The sequence below is a fragment of the Molothrus aeneus genome, chromosome 1 (assembly GCF_037042795.1).
Source record: "Molothrus aeneus isolate 106 chromosome 1, BPBGC_Maene_1.0, whole genome shotgun sequence".
In the NCBI taxonomy this organism is placed as follows: Eukaryota; Metazoa; Chordata; class Aves; order Passeriformes; family Icteridae; genus Molothrus; species Molothrus aeneus.
Genome location: NC_089646.1, coordinates 151,465,157 through 151,483,072, shown reverse-complemented (window position 1 = coordinate 151,483,072; position 17,916 = coordinate 151,465,157). Strand labels below are relative to the sequence as shown.

The following is a 17,916-nucleotide window of genomic DNA, read 5'->3' as shown; positions in this document are numbered from 1 at the left end:
TCACAGAGAACTGGCCAAAAGACCACTGTAAACACACAACTGTAGCTGCTGTTGGGTGTGTTTATGCAGAAAGTTGCAAGCAGTGGGCACTGATGTGGGTACATTTATCTCCTAATTCCTTCTGGTTGGGGGCATGAGGTTGTTAATATATTGAATTTCCGTAGCAGGTTTAGATTGGCGCCTGTGCATATGAAAGGGAAGCTAATTAGATAATCACAGTGAATAATGCCTTCATTTAATTTAGCTTTTTCTGCTTCCTAAACATCCACAAACAGCTCATGGGCTCATCTGGTGTGTTCACTGGAGCCTGGACTTTGCTACCTTTTTATTGAGCAGTGCTTTCCACCATCCACAGCCTGAAGAGCAGGAGCACTGCTTCCAACAGGAACCATTCCCAGAGGAAGGGCAATCCCAATCCCTTCCTGTCTCAGTGGAGTTATCACCTTTCCCCTCTGTGTTCTGACAACCCAGCTCTGTTCCACCCCATCAGGACACCTGCACAGAGATGATTTCACACAAGGTTTTGGGGCAAACTCATCTTGGGTGGTTTCTGTGATCAACAGAGGTAAAAGAAGAGGTCCTCTAAGGGGGGACAAGGCTCCTGTCTCTCCTCAGGAGTGGCAGAGGAAGCCCAGAGAGATTAAACCCAGCTAAAATTAGCCCTGGTGAATATCCCTGATGGTCTCAATCCTCCTCTCTGCCTGTGTGAGCACACAAATGTGGAATAAATGCTGGCTGAATACATTTGAAATTCATTTTAAAGGCTCCTGACATTAAAACATTCATTTTTTGGTAGTAATCCCTTCAAGAGAGCTCAAACACTGGTGCTGGAGTTGGCCACCAATAGAGTCTGTTTTCTGGGATGGTTTTCTCCATTCCCAGACAGGTTTTGGCTTTTCTCCATCTCTCCAGGTATTCACACCCCCTTCCCTACAGCCTGGTTTTGTGATCCACCTATAAAATCACTGCCACTAGAAAATCTGCATTTTCTGACAGATGTGACAACAATAACCAAGCTATTTCCACTGCTAAGTACAGGGCAGAATTCTTGTGTCTCAGGTATTATTTATAAGAACTGTTGGCGCTGATGAATTTGTGACAACCAATCTGTGGAGTGTGTGCTGGGCTCCTCTTAACATCCAACAGCTCTTTCTTTTTTTCCTATTTTTGGGGGATTTTTTTTTTCCCCACTCTTTTTAAAAATTGTTTTTGCAACACTGAACCATACTTCTTGCCTCTGCTAAAGGAAACACAACGTTTCTTTAGACCATCTCCTCAGGTCCAAACATCTCCAAGGACGTTACTCAATTCTGATTTTCTTCAGATCTACCTTCCAACACGGTTCCCAAGCCCAGGCCAGAAGCAGATAACTAAAGGGAAAGGGGCACCAGGGCTCTCAAAAGTGCTCCCACACTCTCAGCAGGGGCACTTGGGAAGGGAGAACAAAACCATTGAGCACAGATAAGGCTTAAAAGTGCTGCACACACACACACGGACACGAAAGAAGGGGGGAAAAAAGAGAAAAGAAAGAAAAAAAAAAACAAAGAACATCAGAAAAACGACTTTTTTGGTTTTGTTTTTGTTTGTTCGTTTGTTTTGTTGCCTCGCAGGTTTTGTTTTTAAAGCCCAACTCTGAGTGTGATCAATAACCAGCTGCTGTGTATTAAATAAGGTCACTCCGTGTGCAGGTTGGATTAGAGAGGGAGGGACTGAGAGGCAGCAACTTGCTGCTTTGCTAATCCAATAAACCACTTATTGCAATGCTGACTTTCAAGTGCAATTACCCTGCTCCAGACCCTGCTTTGCAGCCTGGGTGGTTTTTTTTTTTGAGTTCTCTCTTTGTCAAGAAGGCATCATCCAGAATGAAGCACTTGCTTGTTAGCAGCTGCTCCAAGCAATGCACCAAGGTCACTTCTCCACTTATTTTTCAACCCGGCAGCAGCTGGTATCTCTGATCACCCAAATCTCCTCTTGTTTTATGGCCATGGCACTGCTCAGGCACCAAAATTTCCCTTTGCTGCAGCCAGGGACCCCAAGGCTTGGTTGTGTCAAAACTGCTGATAAACCATGAGCCTAAACAGGTCCCTGTGTTTCTCACAAAATTGTTAAGGTTGGAAAAGACCTCCAAGATCGAGTCCAACCTTTGACCAAACCCCTCCATGGCCACTAAACACTATCACAAAGTTCCAGGTCCACTTGTTTCTGGAGCATTTCCAGGGATAGTGACTCCACCATTTCCCCAGGCAGCCTGTTCCAAAGCCTGGTCATCCTTTCAGGGATGAAATTTTTCCACATATCCAACCTGGACCTCCCCTGGTGCAGCTTGAGGCCATTTCCCCTTGTCCTGTCACTTGTTACCTGGGAGTAGATTCTGGCTCCCACCTCACCACACCACTCCCTATTTCAGGGAGCTGTAGAGAGTGATGAGGTCTCACGTGAGCCTCCTTTTCTCCAGGCTGAGCCTCTCCAGCTGCCTCAGCTGCTCCTGGTGCTCCAGACCCTTCCCTAGTTTTGTTCCCTTCTCTGGACACTTTCCAGCCCCTCAAGGTCTTTCCTGGAGTGAGGGGCCCAAAACTGAACACAGGATTTGAGGTGCTGGATACGAACTTGCCTCTACCATGGCTTTTGCCTCCACCACTCAATTAAAAATCACTTTTACCCCAACTACTCAATAGAGCAGTGTCAGGAATATTGAACCTTATCCATATTATCCACCCCTGCCCTCTGAGACTCAGTGGAGCTCCTTTCTCCCTCCACTTGGACAGGCAGGATATATCCATGCATCCTGCGCTTTCTCCAGCAGCCTCCAAAGGTTTCAAACTCTGCCTCCACGCAGAGGAACCAGAACAGCTTTTGCTCTCCTCATTCCTTTGTGAACAGCTTCTTCCTTCCAGAACACAGCTGTTACCCACAGTGACAAATCAAATTCCTGCAGTGGACAACTGGGAGCACAGATCCCTGACTTTCGCAGCAGAGCTTCTCTGACTGCAACAAGAAGCCAAAAAGGGCAGGGGAAAGGAACACACATCTGACCTGGTCATCTGAGGAGACTCAGAGTGTCAGCCTGCCATTTCTGTCCCTTGCTCAGGGATAAAATCTGAGCAAACTGCAGGTTTGCTCCTGGAAATGGAGAGAAGGGCAAAATAGCCACTACCAAAATTTTGGGAGTAACCCAAGAGAGAGCCCTGCCCAGGAGCTGCTGCCCTGGGCAAAGCCCTGGGAGACACCAGGGTGGGGAGAAATGTGGAGTCAACTCTTGGATTTATACCCCAAAGGAAAACAGGTAACACAAACCCTCTGGATTCAGGAATGGAGGCGGTGGAGAAGATAAAGAACCTCAGGTGGCAGCAGAATTTTTTCTCGCAGCAGAGGTTCTTAACTCACCTCTCCTACTGCATCCATCTGCTGCTCTGCTCCCTGCCAGACCTCCAGAACCCATTCCCTTCCATCACACACCTCTGCTGTCCCTGAGACACCTGCCAGCCCTCAGACACGACCCCTCTGTCCCCCAGCTCTTGCCACGTGCCACACTCAGCAGTGCTGAGTCTCTCTCTGCTGTCTCCAGGAGTTAGTGACAAGAGCCACTTTGCTCTCCCTCATTTCTGGGAGGATGTGCCAGCCTTGGCTGAAGCCATTTTAACAAAGAGATGAACTTTTATCCTTCCTCCACAGCAACACAGGGCTGCTTCTTGGATTTTTGGGTCCTGCTGCACTAAATGACAGTGTAAAGATATTAAATCAAGTGTGTTTTCTTTCATTTTGTTTAAATCTGGTTTTGCTTTTTTTTGTTTGCATCCCCAATCTCCTTTTTCGCCCCTTGCCTGGTTATTGATCACAACCTTGGGTATTTTTGGTTTTTATTTTCACTCTTTACTTAGATGTATTGATAAGGCATACCCTGCCCGTTCCTTCAGTTTCTTATCTGTTATTCCATCTTTGGATACAAGTTTGTTAAAAACCAGAATGCCAATAACCATGTTCACCTGTCAAAAGAGAAACAACACACAAGTTTTGTTCTCAAGTGGGTCAGGTCAAGCTCAGTAACACAGAAGGGTTTCTCCCAAAGCCAGGTCACACCTCTGCAGGCCCCCACCCCCTGTGTCCCCTGTCCCCCGCTGTCCCACCTCCCCAGGCCGTGCATCAGTGAGTTCAGGACAGCAGAATGCAGCTGGCAGCAGACCAGGGAGGCTGGAGAATCATTAAAATTGGAAAAGACCCCCAAGGTCATCAAGTCCAACCCTCAACCAGGTCTCCATGAAGCAGGAGAGACTGGGAACTTCTCAGATTGCTGCAGGGCTGCTTGAACCCCAACACTGCCTGAGGTCCAGCAAGGCAAACTCCAGGCACAACAACAGTTTTTTGGACTAATCCAAATAGAGATTGTCCAGTACAGAGAAGAGCAGTGGATTGACATTGGCTGCTTCCCAAAGCACCTTTGGGAGTCAGAAGCAGCATTAAGAGAATGAAGACAACGTGTCACAGATCTTTCCTGGAGAAACACCACTGCTGCTCTCAAAATAAGAGGTGGAAGGGTGCTGGAGCAAGTAGAAACATCATCTGCTATCTGCTCTGGTGGGGTGTCTTGGGAATTACTGCAGAAGGCACAGCACTGAGAATTCCCCAAAAAATCAATGGGTGATACAATTCCGTGCAGTCCATTTTCCTCAGGGTGAGAGTAGGGATGTCTGTGTCCATCAGAAACAAAAATCCACAGTGAAACACAGGCTGGACAGAGCTGAGATCCTGCAGAGTGACCCCAAACTCCTCCCTGTGCCTTTCCACCTGCATCCACTGCTGCCAGCTGCATCTGCTGTACGAACCCCATCCCCAACACGTTAGTGACACGCCAGCCCCACCCCTGCGTGGAGGAGGTCATGATGGTGGAAAAAGGAGACATTCTCCTGGCTTTGCTGTCAGTGGAACAGCTGCTGGTGGCAGAAACATGTGGTCAATGCTGTTTTGCATGTGGGGCTTGCAGGGAAATGTTTTAAGGCCAAATTCGGAGATAAATTCATGTGGCTTTATGTGTTTGTGATTTTAAGAGATCCAAAGAGTCACCTGACCCAAAGGAAGGGACCAAGCCTCTGCCTAATTGCCTAAATCACCCCCAAAACAATGATTAATCTTTCTGCTGGTTTCACCAGCTCACTGATGTGGAGCCCACAGCTAGGAATTCACAGAAAATCGCAGAAATTGCAGTTATTTTTGTGTGCATCAGCTGCTGGGTCAGTGGACAGCTGAGACCATTTCTAGAGTTCACCATGGTATTAATTCAGAGAAACAACACTGGCAAGTCAGGCACAGTGACACAGCCAAGGATCAGCAGGAAATCAAAGCCTGGTTATGAGCCTGGAAAGAGAGGGAGCACTTTGAAATCACTGATCCTTCACTGTGGAGGATCCAAAAAGGTTTTTCCTTGAGGTGCAGCCAGGCAGGACGAAAGGTGGGGTTGAAGTGTGGCTGGATCTATCCTAGGGCTGGCCAAAGTGTGCATCCTCACTCCTAAGGAGCAGGGGAGACAACAAAGAGCAGTTCTGCACTGGTTTTAATCAATCAATTAATCCAGTACATTGATCACCACAATCAACACCCTGCTCTGATCCTGGCTCCACTTCTTTCCTACATCAGGGATACCACATGGATATTCTTCCAATAACATGCAGAGTAGCTTTACTTCTTTGTCTTTGAGATAACTTCCAGAAGCAAAGCCTCAAGTCTGAAATTCATGGAGATGACCACGACCTGACCATTGCTGACCCTGTCCTCACTTTGTTCCATGAGCCTCCCCCTGCCTTCAGCCTGCACAAAACCCACCAGGCTGCTCCACATCAGCTGGGTGAGCAAAACTGCTTCCAACAGCTCTGTGTTTAAGGCAGATCAGGATTTTTAAGAATAAAGGTCAGACCTTTATCCTTCAAAGCTGCAGCTGTTCACTGTCAGTGGCCTGACTGTGAGTTATGAACATTGCTGAAGCTGCAGGCCAACCACCTTCAGAGTATTATCAACTTTTTGAGCCCATCTTTTTGCAGGTTCCCATTTATAAAAAGGCTTTCCATGCTTCTCCTTCTTCTTCCCCAAGCTCTTTGGTGGCTCTACCAGGGCAATATTCATTTGTCACTCTGGCCAGGAATGAGTCAGGGAGTCTAAACGAGGCGTGGGGCCCCTCTCTTGGTGCTGAACAGGGCCAGACACCCCCAGAGATGATTCACCACCAAATATCACCTGCAGGAACCATCATTTGCATGTGCTGACCCCTCTGTGAGGACATCTCATTTCCTCTGCTTGATGGTGAGGCAAATCTGAGCTGCCAAATGGAAGCTGTGTTTTCCTCACACTTTAAAAGAGGAAAAAGGGAAAGATCACCTCCCTCGTTGTTGGCACAACAAAAGCAAGGTGCTTTGAGGCAGCAGAGTGACTCTGGGCGCTACCAAAGCTTCCTCCCTCGGAATCACTGTGTCACAACCCCACATGAAAGACCTCAGCTCATACCAGTTTTGATTTCTTGCAGAGGAGGGGCCACTGCTGGCTCTCCTCTTTGTCACCCTGATGGAAACGATGGCTCCGAGGTGGTTTGATGTGCAGTGACAGCGCTGAGAACAGAGGCAGCCCGAGCTTTTGTGGAGTTATTCTCCTGTAAGCTCCCGCTGCTGCGGGGCATTTCATCCCCCAGGCACTGCACGGAACAAAAGCCTGAACTGAAAAAGGAATTGGGAGTGTCAACAACCCCATTCCTGTGGGGCTCTCCAGAGCCTCAGAGGGCATAAAGCTCCTCCACTGGATAAAACAGTGGGCTGGAGAGAAACTGCATGCAGAAAGATGTGGGGGCTCAAACGTGGCTTTAAACCCATCAGGAATTGCTGCAGGAGGGATTTCCTGGAGGTGCAGCAGTTCTCAGATTCTTTCAGCCCTGAGGTTTGTCATGAGCAGTGAGGCCTGAGTAGCAGGGAAGGAATGTCACCTTGAGTGACACCTTAAATTCAAATTATAACTGGCCAAGGTTGGTGTTGGGGCTGTGCTGGACAGAAGAATGGACTCCCCATGCAGGAGCTGGAGTTTAGAAATGCCCACTTTAACCCTGCCATCTCTTTGAATTCAAAGCAAACATGACATTTTTAGGGTCAGAAGGGATCCCCACAGCGTTGATTTCAAGATTTTTAACTTCAATTTCAAACAAGGAAATCTGCACACATGCACTGGCTTGGGATGGACCAGGAATAAAAGCTGGCTGTGAGGGCACAGCCTGGTGTGAAAACCACCAGGAACAGCATTTTCTGAAGGAGACAATGTCAGAGTTTTCCACCATCAACCTGCACTTCCATCCAGACACAGCAAAACCAAGGTAAAGCATTAATCAGATGTTGGGGGGCTCCAGTGAGGACAGAGGGGGAAGGCTGAGATCTGAGACACATTACATTTCAGAATCAACCCCATCCCAAATTATTGGCTTCATTATTCCTGAAGGAGGAAGCTCTTTGAAACGCAAGTGGAAATAAAGAGGGGCATTCTTGGGTTGAAAGAACAAAGAAATTTCTATAAGATGTAGAGGAGAAAAAAAGAAATCTTTCAGACAAGCTTAAATACCAAAACGACAGCAGCCGCCGGTCCCACGAAGGCATAGAGGAGTCCTCCCTCTAATGACAGCCAGCAGCTGGAAAATGAAGAGAGAAGAGAAAGTGACCCAGTGGCAAATGTCCCCAACAGGCACATGTTGGCTTCTTCCCTCTGCCTGCCAGAGTTCAGGCTGGGAGGTGACGCCCCATGGCAAAAAATAAAAAAAAAAAAAAAATTCTCAGACTTTAAATCAAACAAGTTTTGCTTCCCATCTCTCCTGAACTTGCATAAAGGCTCCTCTGCCTGGGGACCTGCCCGCAGGAAGACATTTGGCAGGGGAATTCATGCAAAATTAAGGAGAGTGCTCTGTTTCAGACCAGGTCCTGGAAGCAGCTGCAGCATTTGGCTGGCAAGATGATACTGCTCTTGTCCTACTTACATGGGAGAAGGAGTGGAAAGAGTGGAAATTTTCCTCTGCTCATTTGCTGATCCCTGTATCTTCCAGGGGTGCAGGACATTCCTTCCCTCCCTTTGAGACTGCCTCCATGGGGAAATTCAACAACACAGCAGCAAGGTGGGAATTCACAGCATTCCCTGAGTGGAATTTCTTATGGGATAAGCTGAATGTGAGGCGTGTGGTGCCTCTTCTCCCTCACACCACATAACCTGAGAAGGACATCTCCCTTCTGCACTGACCAGATGTGGAATTTGGGTTCCAGATGTGCCTGGTGCCTTCCCAAACTCAGGGAGCTCTCATTTGAGACCTCTTGGATGAGGCCCTGGAAGTGTCCAAGGCCAGGTTGGATGAGGCTTGAAGCAACCTGGGACAGTGGAAAGTGACCCTGCCAGGGCAGGGGCTTGGAATGAGATGACCTTGAAGGTTTCCTCCAACCCGAATCATTCTCTGAGTTTCTGTTTTTCATGTTTGACTGTGAAGTCAGGAAGGAAAAGCTTTTCCCCTTTCACTTGTAAAAGCTCCATCCTTGGAGACATTCAAAAGCCACCTGGGCACAGCCCTGGGTCACCTGCAGGTGACCCTGCTCGAGCAGGTGCTTGGACAAAAAAGCCCCCTCAGGCTCTGTGACAGCCGTGAACATCCACAGCAGCACCAGCACTGGAACTGAAATTTTCCTTTTCTTTTTTTTTTTTTTTTTTTGGTGGGGAATCCAGCAATTCAGGGCATGGACACACAAACTAAGTGCTCCAGGATAGGAGAGGATGGGAATTTAGAGTGTGTCAGCAGCCCCTGGGAAAGTTTGCATGCTTTAACAGGGCAGAACCCTGGAGAAAATGTGGGATGGAGTAATCCTGTTTCAGCAGGAAATGAGCGTGCACTCAGCACAGGAGAAGAGCAGGAAACCACAATGGAGAGGGGAACTTTCTCCAAGCTCTTAACTCAGCTCACCCTGCAGGAATTTACTTGCCCTGCCCTCAGCAAGATGCTTTCATCCTGCATCAGGAGCAAACTGATGCTCCCAGGGAAAAAAAAAAAAAAGTCTTCCTGGAAACATTTCAGCTTTGTTGATCAGCCTCATATTTTTTTTTTTTAACTTAATCTCAGTTGCAAAAAAAGTGTTAATTTTTTTTCACCCCAAAACAAGGACCATTTCTGAAAAGGCAGCCCAAAAAATGGAAGTGTTTCAAACTGAGAATTAAAAGTAGGATATTCTGGTTTTCTCCAAGGTCTGAATCTTGTTTATGTCTAAATTAAACCTGTAATGTGCTAATTTAATCAATTCTGATTCCTTCCTGATAGCAAGTTGCTCTGTCACAAGCTGTCTGAGCAACTGTAATAATAAAATGAATAATCAGCTGAGGAGGGAGGGAGTAAAAATGAAGCTCTGGAGCTCTGTAATGACTGGAGGTCTCCCAAAATGCAAGAGGAGGGCTCCCAAATCCCAGTCCTTGTCCAAACCTTTTCATCCAATGCTCTATCCTGATTTTTGAGATTTTTTTTCTCAGTGTCTCTTCCAGCTGGTGGCTCAGATGAAGAAATCTGACAGTCGTGCACTGCAATTAGGGATGAGGACTTGGTGCACAGAGGGTTCTCATCCCTGCGGGGTCCCTGGCAGCCCCTGCTCCCCCAGGAGCACCAGGAATTGTCAAGGTGAGCTCACACATCACCAAGCACCAGCCCTGATCCCTCCTGACTGCCTGACCTCCCTGCCACAGCACTTCTTCAAAGCATTTCTGAGGCTGTCAGAGGCGCTGGCTGCCAGCAAGGGAGAGGAAAGGGTGAAGGGATATCTGAGAGACAGAACTGACAGCAAACCCCAGCCTAGTGGAGATGCTTTTAGCCTCGTGCCTATGAGGCACAGAAATATTTGCATTTTGCTAAGAGGTTCCCTTGTACTTTGCAAGGGATCTCTTCAGTGATTTTTAAAATAAAATTATCACTGGAAGGGAGGAAGTGAATGGTTTAACAATTCCTTATCAGTGTTTCCTTGACTGACAGCAGCTCTTGTGTTCAGCACAAAAAAAAAAAAACCCTTTTTTTGCAAACCATCTGATCTTTTTGTGACTCTGCCATGGCACAGATGGGAGGTGGTGGCTTTTGTCCTGGTCCTGGGAAGGGGTGGCTTCCACTGAGCCCTTTTTCACACTGTCCAGGCACAGCTCTCACTTCAACCCTGTGTAAGATGAGCCAGCACCAACAGAACATTTTGTAAAACTGAGGTTACAGTCGGGAATCAGGGCTGGCCCACCAGTGCTTATCCAGAGCTTAACCCAGGAGCTGCTGAGATACCTGTGGGTCACAAAAGCCCCGATGCAGTGACACTCCAGGACCCTGAGAAATTTGCTGTGTGCAGGCTGTGATCTCAGAAAACTTCTGATGAGCTCTCTGGTGGGGAAGAATGCGAGCTCCCAGCACCAGTGGCACAACCTCAATTATTCACTTCAAGCTTTAGGAGGTTGTTTGTGAAGATTTAGAGGTCCAGAGGCAATCCCTGGAGCACCAGCTAAAAGCAGAGTTATTATTCAGGCACTCAGCCTAATCTAAGGAGGTGATCAGTGCCAGGTCCTTTAGACCTCTGGTACCCCTCAGACTTTGAGACTGGAAGTGCAGCCTCTACCCTGCCCCAGCATGCTCCAAACAACAGAAAAATGTCCTTTCAAATGCAGTTCAGACAAGAGAAAGGAAAAATCCCCTTGTTGGAGTGTCCTGAGTAATAAAGGCTGAGTGAATGGCTGCTGGGAATCACCACTCACAGAGCAACAGACACACCCCAAATCCTGCAGCACATATTCAATTTTTAATCTGAATTTCTCTCTCCCTCCTCAACTCGTGACTCAGTGCAGTCTGGCCAGCTAAATGGTAAATATTAAACATACTACAAGCTCCCTAAACTTACCACGGGCTCTGATCTCTCTGCATTAGAGCTTGGAGACACAGCCAAGGCTTTGATGGGACAATTCTTGGTGGGACAGACCCCTGTCCTGCTGCTCAGTTGTGTTTTCATTGTTAGAAAAAAGCTTCATCCCATGTACAATAAAAAAAAAAAAGGACCAAACTGGGTGAAATCCCTGCTGAGGACTCCTGATGGAGTTTGTTCCAGTGTGGTTGGGCCACCTTTGGCACATCCTGAATATCCAGCTGGGCTGGCACTTCCAGCCTCAAGACACATCACACATTTCACACCCTGCCCCTTCCACCAGCTTTGCTCTGAGAGTCTTTAACACCAAGATTAATTCTGCAGGGCCTTCAGACACTTGCAGCTGTCCCCAAAATGCCCTCATGACCATGTCCTGTAGTTGGATGTCAGGGTTTTTTTAACCACTGTAAGTGGGATGAGAAAAAAACCCCTGCTGTTGAGTGTTAAATTCTATGTTCACCTAAATATCAGAGCCCTGCTTTGACTTCATGTCCACCCCCACCACAGGAGCTTATGCACTGCTCTCAGGATCAAAAATTGTAGGGTTGAAGATGCTTTAAAAGGCTCTGTGTGGTTTTTAAAAGTCCCTTGTGGTTTATCTTATCAGCTCTTGTCCCCTCCTTCCAGGGAGGAATGTGCTGTGATTAAAGCTTTCCCTTCCTTCTGCAAGATGGAAATATTGGGCCTTGAAAATCTGCAGTGCCCACCTGAAATGGCCCATGAGTGTCCAGTGGAGACAAAACCGGGTTGAAAGGACAAGATCATCTCATTCCAACCCCCTGCCATGGGCAGGGACATCTTCCACTGCCCCAGGTTGCTCCAAGCCCTCTCCAAGCTGGCCTTGGACACTTCCAGGGATGGGGCAGCCCCAGCTTCTCTGGGCAGCCTGTGCCAGGGGCCTCCCCACCCTCACAGGGAAGAATTTCTTCCCAATATCCAAGCTAAACCTCAGGTTTTGGAGTTCAGCTCTGAAATTGCTGCTGTGCAGTGCTGACTTTGCTCTGGAGGAGAGGTAAAACCAAGGGCCTCCCCACACAGAGCTTTTAAGCCTTTCTGAGCAGGAAAAGAGGCCTAAGTGTGAATGCACTCCAGTCTGTCGGGGCACCCTGCCCAGCTGGGCCCACAGCAATATTGGTTCCACGTTTTAAAATGCACAAAAGTGTAAATGTAAATCTCTCATTACAGAGATGCTCCATTTTATTCAGCATCAGGGCTCGTGAACCCACCACTCAATGCAAGTGAGCTCTGTTCAACTCTGGCTCTTGGGAAAGCCAATTCCAGCAGGAATTCAGAGAACCATGGAATGGTTAGTGTTGGAAGAGACCTCAAAGATCATCTGGTCCAATCCTCCTGACATGGGCAGGGACAACTTCCACTATCCCAGGTTGCTTCAAGCCCTCTCCAAGCTGGCTTTGGACACTTCCAGGGATGGAGCAGCCACAGCTTCTCTGGGCAACCTGTGCCAGGGCCTCCCCACCCTCACAGGGAAGAATTTCTTCCCAATATCCAATCTAAATCTATCCTCCTTCGGCTCAAAGCCATTTTCCCTTGTTCTGTCACTACATGCCCTTGGAAAAAGTCCCTCTCCAGCCCCCATGTCTTTTAGGTACTGGAAGGTACCAAAATTACAACAGGATGGCAGCGTTGGGGATGTCTGATGGGATCTTTGAGCTTGAGAGGAACTGCTGTTCTTCTCATGACTTTGGTGGGACTCACCAGCTTCACCCCACACTGGGAAATGTGGAAAGGAGGCAAAAGGAGGGACCACAGAACCATGGAATATCCCAGAAAAGGCACACAAGGATCACTCAAACCGAACTCATCAAAATGGACTTGCTGGTCTGTGAAGGCCCCACCAAAACCAGATGTTTCTGGTGAAAAACATCCTGATACCAGTGCTGAGAGCACGGGGTCCCCTTCCATCCCCTGGCTGGATATCCAGCCCTTGGATGCAAGGAATAACAGAGCCTTTAGGGCTGAAAGGAGCCAGAGCATTGGCAGCCAAAGGAGGAGAGCTGGAGTGACCAGGCAACCCCTGGGAACGCTGGAGGGTCAGCCCAGCCTCTTGGCCACCTCACCCTGTGCCAGCTGGAGAGCAAAGCAGGAGCCCAGCAGGTTTTGTCACATGTTGACACCCTCTTGGCTGCAGTCTGTGGGGTGGGAGATGCTGGCACAGTGGTCCAGGGCAGAAAACAGGGAGAGCTTTCCTCCACGTTCCTCCCCTCACCACCCAGGCACTTTTGTGCGGTCAACGTTGCCCAAAAATCTCTTTAACATTTTTGACACAGCCACAAAGCTTGTTGAACCAATTCTCACCAGCCCATAAACAAAAAAAGAGAAGCAGAAATATCTAGGACCTCCCTCCCATCTCCCTGAGGCTTGTTCATTATGAATTATTCTCATGGATGTGCCTGGAGCCAAGTGCCAGAAGGCTGACCCACGGAAAATCCAATGGGAATTTATTTGGGATCTTGGTGATATTTCTGCAACCCAGGCTGTGTTTTGTCCTCTCCTGAGTCAGACAACAACCACTGGGTCCCTCTCCACCAGGACACACTGAAGGTGGGACAGCCAATGCATCCTGATGCCAGCACAGACTTCAGCAATTCTGTCTGTGGATTTGCACTCGAGAAATCCACAATCCTGAGCCCTGTGCCATACAAGAATTCAGGTTGCAAAGCAAACAGAAAACGCTGCTGTGCTGCTTTAATTCTCCCCTGCAATTAAAATGCAAACCCTGGACCATTTGGCCGTGGGTGTGCAGGATGTGGTGGGAATTGAGGGAGAGCAGGAGGTTCCACATGACATTTCCTCAGTGGGATGAGCGGAGCTGCATCTGCTGCCGGCCACATCAACAGCTCCAGTCCCAAACATTGCCCATGTGGGCTGCAAACCCCTGCCCAGGAAGGCTCTGGAAAATTATGGGAGGCAGTAGGGAAGAGCCTGACTTACTGCTACATAAAACATCATCCCTGAACTGTCACTGTGTGTGAAATTTCTAAGGTTTTTCACAACAGAGGGAAAAAATATTTTCTCTTTTTTCCTTTTTCATTTAAAGTGTTACCAACGCTCAGCTCTGAGTGATGCATTTTTTACCTCTCCCATTATTTCTTTTCTGTTTTCCTTCCCTCATTATGAGCACATAAAAGCTTCCTAAAGACAAAATCTGTGGAATTTGGAAAAGAGGCAAACACAGGCTGCTGTCAAAACCTTGGTTTGCACAAGTCAGGCTCATTCTGCCTAAAACTGAGCTGAGCAATTTTGAAAATTTGGAGTCAATCAAGCACAAAAACAGATTAAAAAAATAAAAGGTGGTTAGCTGGTTTTAATTTTTAAACATCCTAAACTTTAAATATTCCACATTCATCCCCTTAAAAATACATTAAAAAGCTCGAAGTAAAAGGTATTTAGATCAAAGTGATGTCACAAATACAGCATGATAATTCGTCCCTATGAACTTGTTTTTAAGGGAACACACAATCCAGCTTGGTCAGATGATGGATTGAGGAGGCAAGGATGCAGAAATTGTCCTGCACATGGAAATTTAGCTCCCAGCCTGCCTCCTGAAGTGACTGGGTTTTGACAAAAAGGATGGAGAATAAAACAAGGAGAAAAAAGGGATCCTTTACTCACTAGTTCACGGTGCCGTATCCCTTGGCTTTAGTAAATCCCACAGAAATGGCAACCACCAAGGCAGGGAGCCCTATGGAAATGAAACAGGAGGAAATTGGTCATTTCATCACATGTGCAGCCCTTCTCCCACTCAATATTCCCCATTTTTCCCAGAGTTATTCCAGCACCATCCATTTCAGCCTGGCTCTGGGGCAGAGACTGAGCTCAGGACCCTCAGAACTAAAAGCAAGAACTTTAATTACCTCTGTTATTTAAATAAATACCATGAGCTGCTATCAGCTCCTGCCCTGCTGTGATCCCAACAGTTGTGGGGGGGTCTTTTAGTAGATTCAGATGCATAAAATTGATTTAATTTATACTTAGGTTCTTCATGGTGTCTCTGAAGTTGGAATATTCAGCCACAACCCAACTCCAAGAACCCAAAGATTAAGAGCTTTGTTTGCACTCAGTGTAGGATGAACAACCCAGGTTCAAATCTGCCCCAAATGAGACAGTAAAGGAAACTAAAACAGAGTTTCCCTATCCCACACAGGTCCCCCAAGATCTGTAATGGAGCAGATTCCTCTGAACAACAATGAGAAAGGGCTTCAGGTCTCTTGCAGGATCTATGAAGGTTCAAAGTTCAGCTCTCCCCTTTTCCTAAAGAAATGTCTGGAGATCAGCTCATAACATCAGGTTCTTCAGCTCTGGAGGTCTCCATGTGGCTTTTTATAGCCCTCCTCTTTGTGGCAGGAGGAATTAAGCTGTCCCAACACTAAAGATGGGAAAATCCCATTAGGAATCAGCAGGATCAGTGGCCAGCTGGGATTAGTGCCCCTTGAGAAGGCCCTAATTCGTGAGCTGCAGAGGTCATGGCAGGTGACTGCAGGAGATCCAAGGAATGTCCAGGCACAGCTCCCAGACAACACTGCTCTGGGAAGGGGGTCCCTCAGCAACACAAATCATCCCAAGGCTGATTTATAGTGAGGCTCTGCAGCAGCTGGGAGCCACAGGGCCAAGCTGGCTGGAATATGGAGCATTTGAGGGTTATCCTGCAGGGAAGTTCTTCTCTTCCCATATGAGATTCCCAAGCACAGGTCACATTTCATCAGCGCAAACCCAACATGCAGTGGGTTTAAAAAGCGTCTCTTTTAATATTAATTTCTGTTTCCCTTCCCTTCCCCCTTCTCCTCCTTCCCTTTCCCCTCCTCCTTCCCTTTCCCCTTCTCCTCCTTCCCTTTCCCCTCCTCCTTCCCTTTCCCCTTCCCTCCATCTTTCCTTTCCTTTCCTTTCCTTTCCTTTCCTTTCCTTTCCTTTCCTTTCCTTTCCTTTCCTTTCCTTTCCTTTCCTTTCCTTTCCTTTCCTTTCCTTTCCTTTCCTTTCCTTTCCTTTCCTTTCCTTTCCTTTCCTTTCCTTTCCTTTCCTTTCCTTTCCTTTCCTCTCCTCTCCTCTCCTCTCCTCTCCTCTCCTCTCCTCTCCTCTCCTCTCCTCTCCTCTCCTCTCCTCTCCTCTCCTCTCCTCTCCTCTCCTCTCCTCTCCTCTCCTCTCCTCTCCTCTCCTCTCCTCTCCTCTCCTCTCCTCTCCTCTCCTCTCCTCTCCTCTCCTCTCCTCTCCTCTCCTCTCCTCTCCTCTCCTCTCCTCTCCTCTCCTCTCCTCTCCTCTCCTCTCCTCTCCTCTCCTCTCCTCTCCTCTCCTCTCCTCTCCTCTCCTCTCCTCTCCTCTCCTCTCCTCTCCTCTCCTCTCCTCTCCTCTCTTCTTTTTCTCATTTTTTCCCCCACTGACTCTCACTCAGCCTCCTTCACACCTCATCTGGATAAATCCTAGTTGCTGCATTCCCTAGGGTGCCATCCATACAGCATCCCATGGGAAGAAACCACATGGGAGGGCACATTTTCAGGAATACAGCTTGGTGCAAGAGACCCTGGGAAAGAGGAAATTTGGCAAAGACTCCGCCAAAAATAGCAACTTGTTCTTCACAAAGTGCTGCTCCGACGTGGTAATTATGCAGAAATCCAGAGTGGGGCTGTGAACTTGGCAGCTCCAGGGACTGGCTCATTCCAAGGCTGGGTGAAAGCCTCAGCTTGGGCTGGGAATGGGTCTGGACAAGGAGCAGCTGCTACAGGTGGCAGCTCTGTCGTAGTAGTTCAGCCAAAGAGAATCATAATGAGAGGTGCAGCCCTGGGAGAGCTGTCAGTGCTCTAAGGAAAGTTAGATGGGATTAGATTGAAAAAATCGCCACCAAAAAATCAGATTTAATCTATTTTTTTTATTATTATCAAGACATTTATTCCTAACTGGCCTGTTCCATATACCTGGTGTGGTACAGGCAGTACCAGCAAGGCTTTGGGGGCTTTCTGCACAAAGGGAATTTAACACTCACAACTCCAAGTAAACCCATTCAAAACCTCTTTCAAAGAATTTTGTACTTCCAGGTCACAGGAGAATCAGGCCATGTGTTAATCATGTTCCACTAGAGAAGATGTTTGCTAATAATTCCCAAGAGCCATTCTTGTTATAAACAGCTGAAGACCCACTCAGAGGCTGAGCTATGGCAGCATTAAAAATCCAGCTGTGGAAACTATAACAGGGTCATAAAAATCCTGACAAAAAATATTTCTTCTTTATTAGGGCTAAATATGATGACTGAGCTGTTCCCAGGGAACAATTTATCTGTCTCTTGTAAACCAGAGAATATCCTGAATTGGAAGGATCCACAAGGATCATCAAGTCCAGCTCTTGACCCTGCACAGGATCACCCAAAGAGTCACATCATGAACTTGAGAGCATTGTCCAAGCACGGACAAAAATCATTAATAATAATTATTACTAATAATAATTTAAAAATTGAATTGCAAAGTTGCACATCCAAGATGAGACCAAAGAAATATAAAATAATCCTCCCTGCTGCTGAAATTCTCTGCAGCTTCAATGAGCTACAGCTGAGAGCAGCTGAGAACTTGGCAAAGACATCTCAAATGACGGCTTAGAGAAATGCAAATGTGCAAAGAGGGGAAAGGGGGGAGAACCAGCCCATGACAAAGTGAATTGTGCTAATTATTTCAGATTATGCTCTTTAAAACATATTTTCGGCTTCTTTCCTCTCACAAGTGCCATTAATCCCAGCTCTACAGCTGAAGTCTAGCAGGATGCTAAATATCCAAAATTCCCTTGCCGCCTTAATAGGCAAGAGTGTTCTTCATTTCTTGTCCTAACCTACTCCAAATGGTTATTATGCATCATTTATCAGCAGTGCATCCTAGCTCAGAGCTGACTACATCTTACTAGCAGTGCAAATTATGCTTCTACACATGTAGGGGGATTTTTTTTTTTTTAATCTGCACAGACTACAAATGTGAATGCTGCTCATCCAAAATTCCCT

General features: G+C 47.3%; 1 protein-coding gene across 10 annotated transcripts in view; it reads right to left on the bottom strand.

The window, feature by feature from the left end:
- Positions 1 to 17,916, bottom strand: part of ADGRB1 (adhesion G protein-coupled receptor B1) — a 288,586-nt gene that overhangs the window by 36,134 nt on the left and 234,536 nt on the right. For all 10 annotated transcript variants that reach the window (XM_066566903.1, XM_066566919.1, XM_066566910.1 and 7 more), the window contains 3 exons: positions 14,559 to 14,628; positions 7,582 to 7,648; positions 3,898 to 3,983 (listed from right to left, as the gene is read on the bottom strand). In XM_066566903.1, the coding sequence (XP_066423000.1) occupies positions 3,898 to 3,983; positions 7,582 to 7,648; positions 14,559 to 14,628 (223 nt within the window). The remainder of the gene's footprint in view (positions 1 to 3,897; positions 3,984 to 7,581; positions 7,649 to 14,558; positions 14,629 to 17,916) is intronic.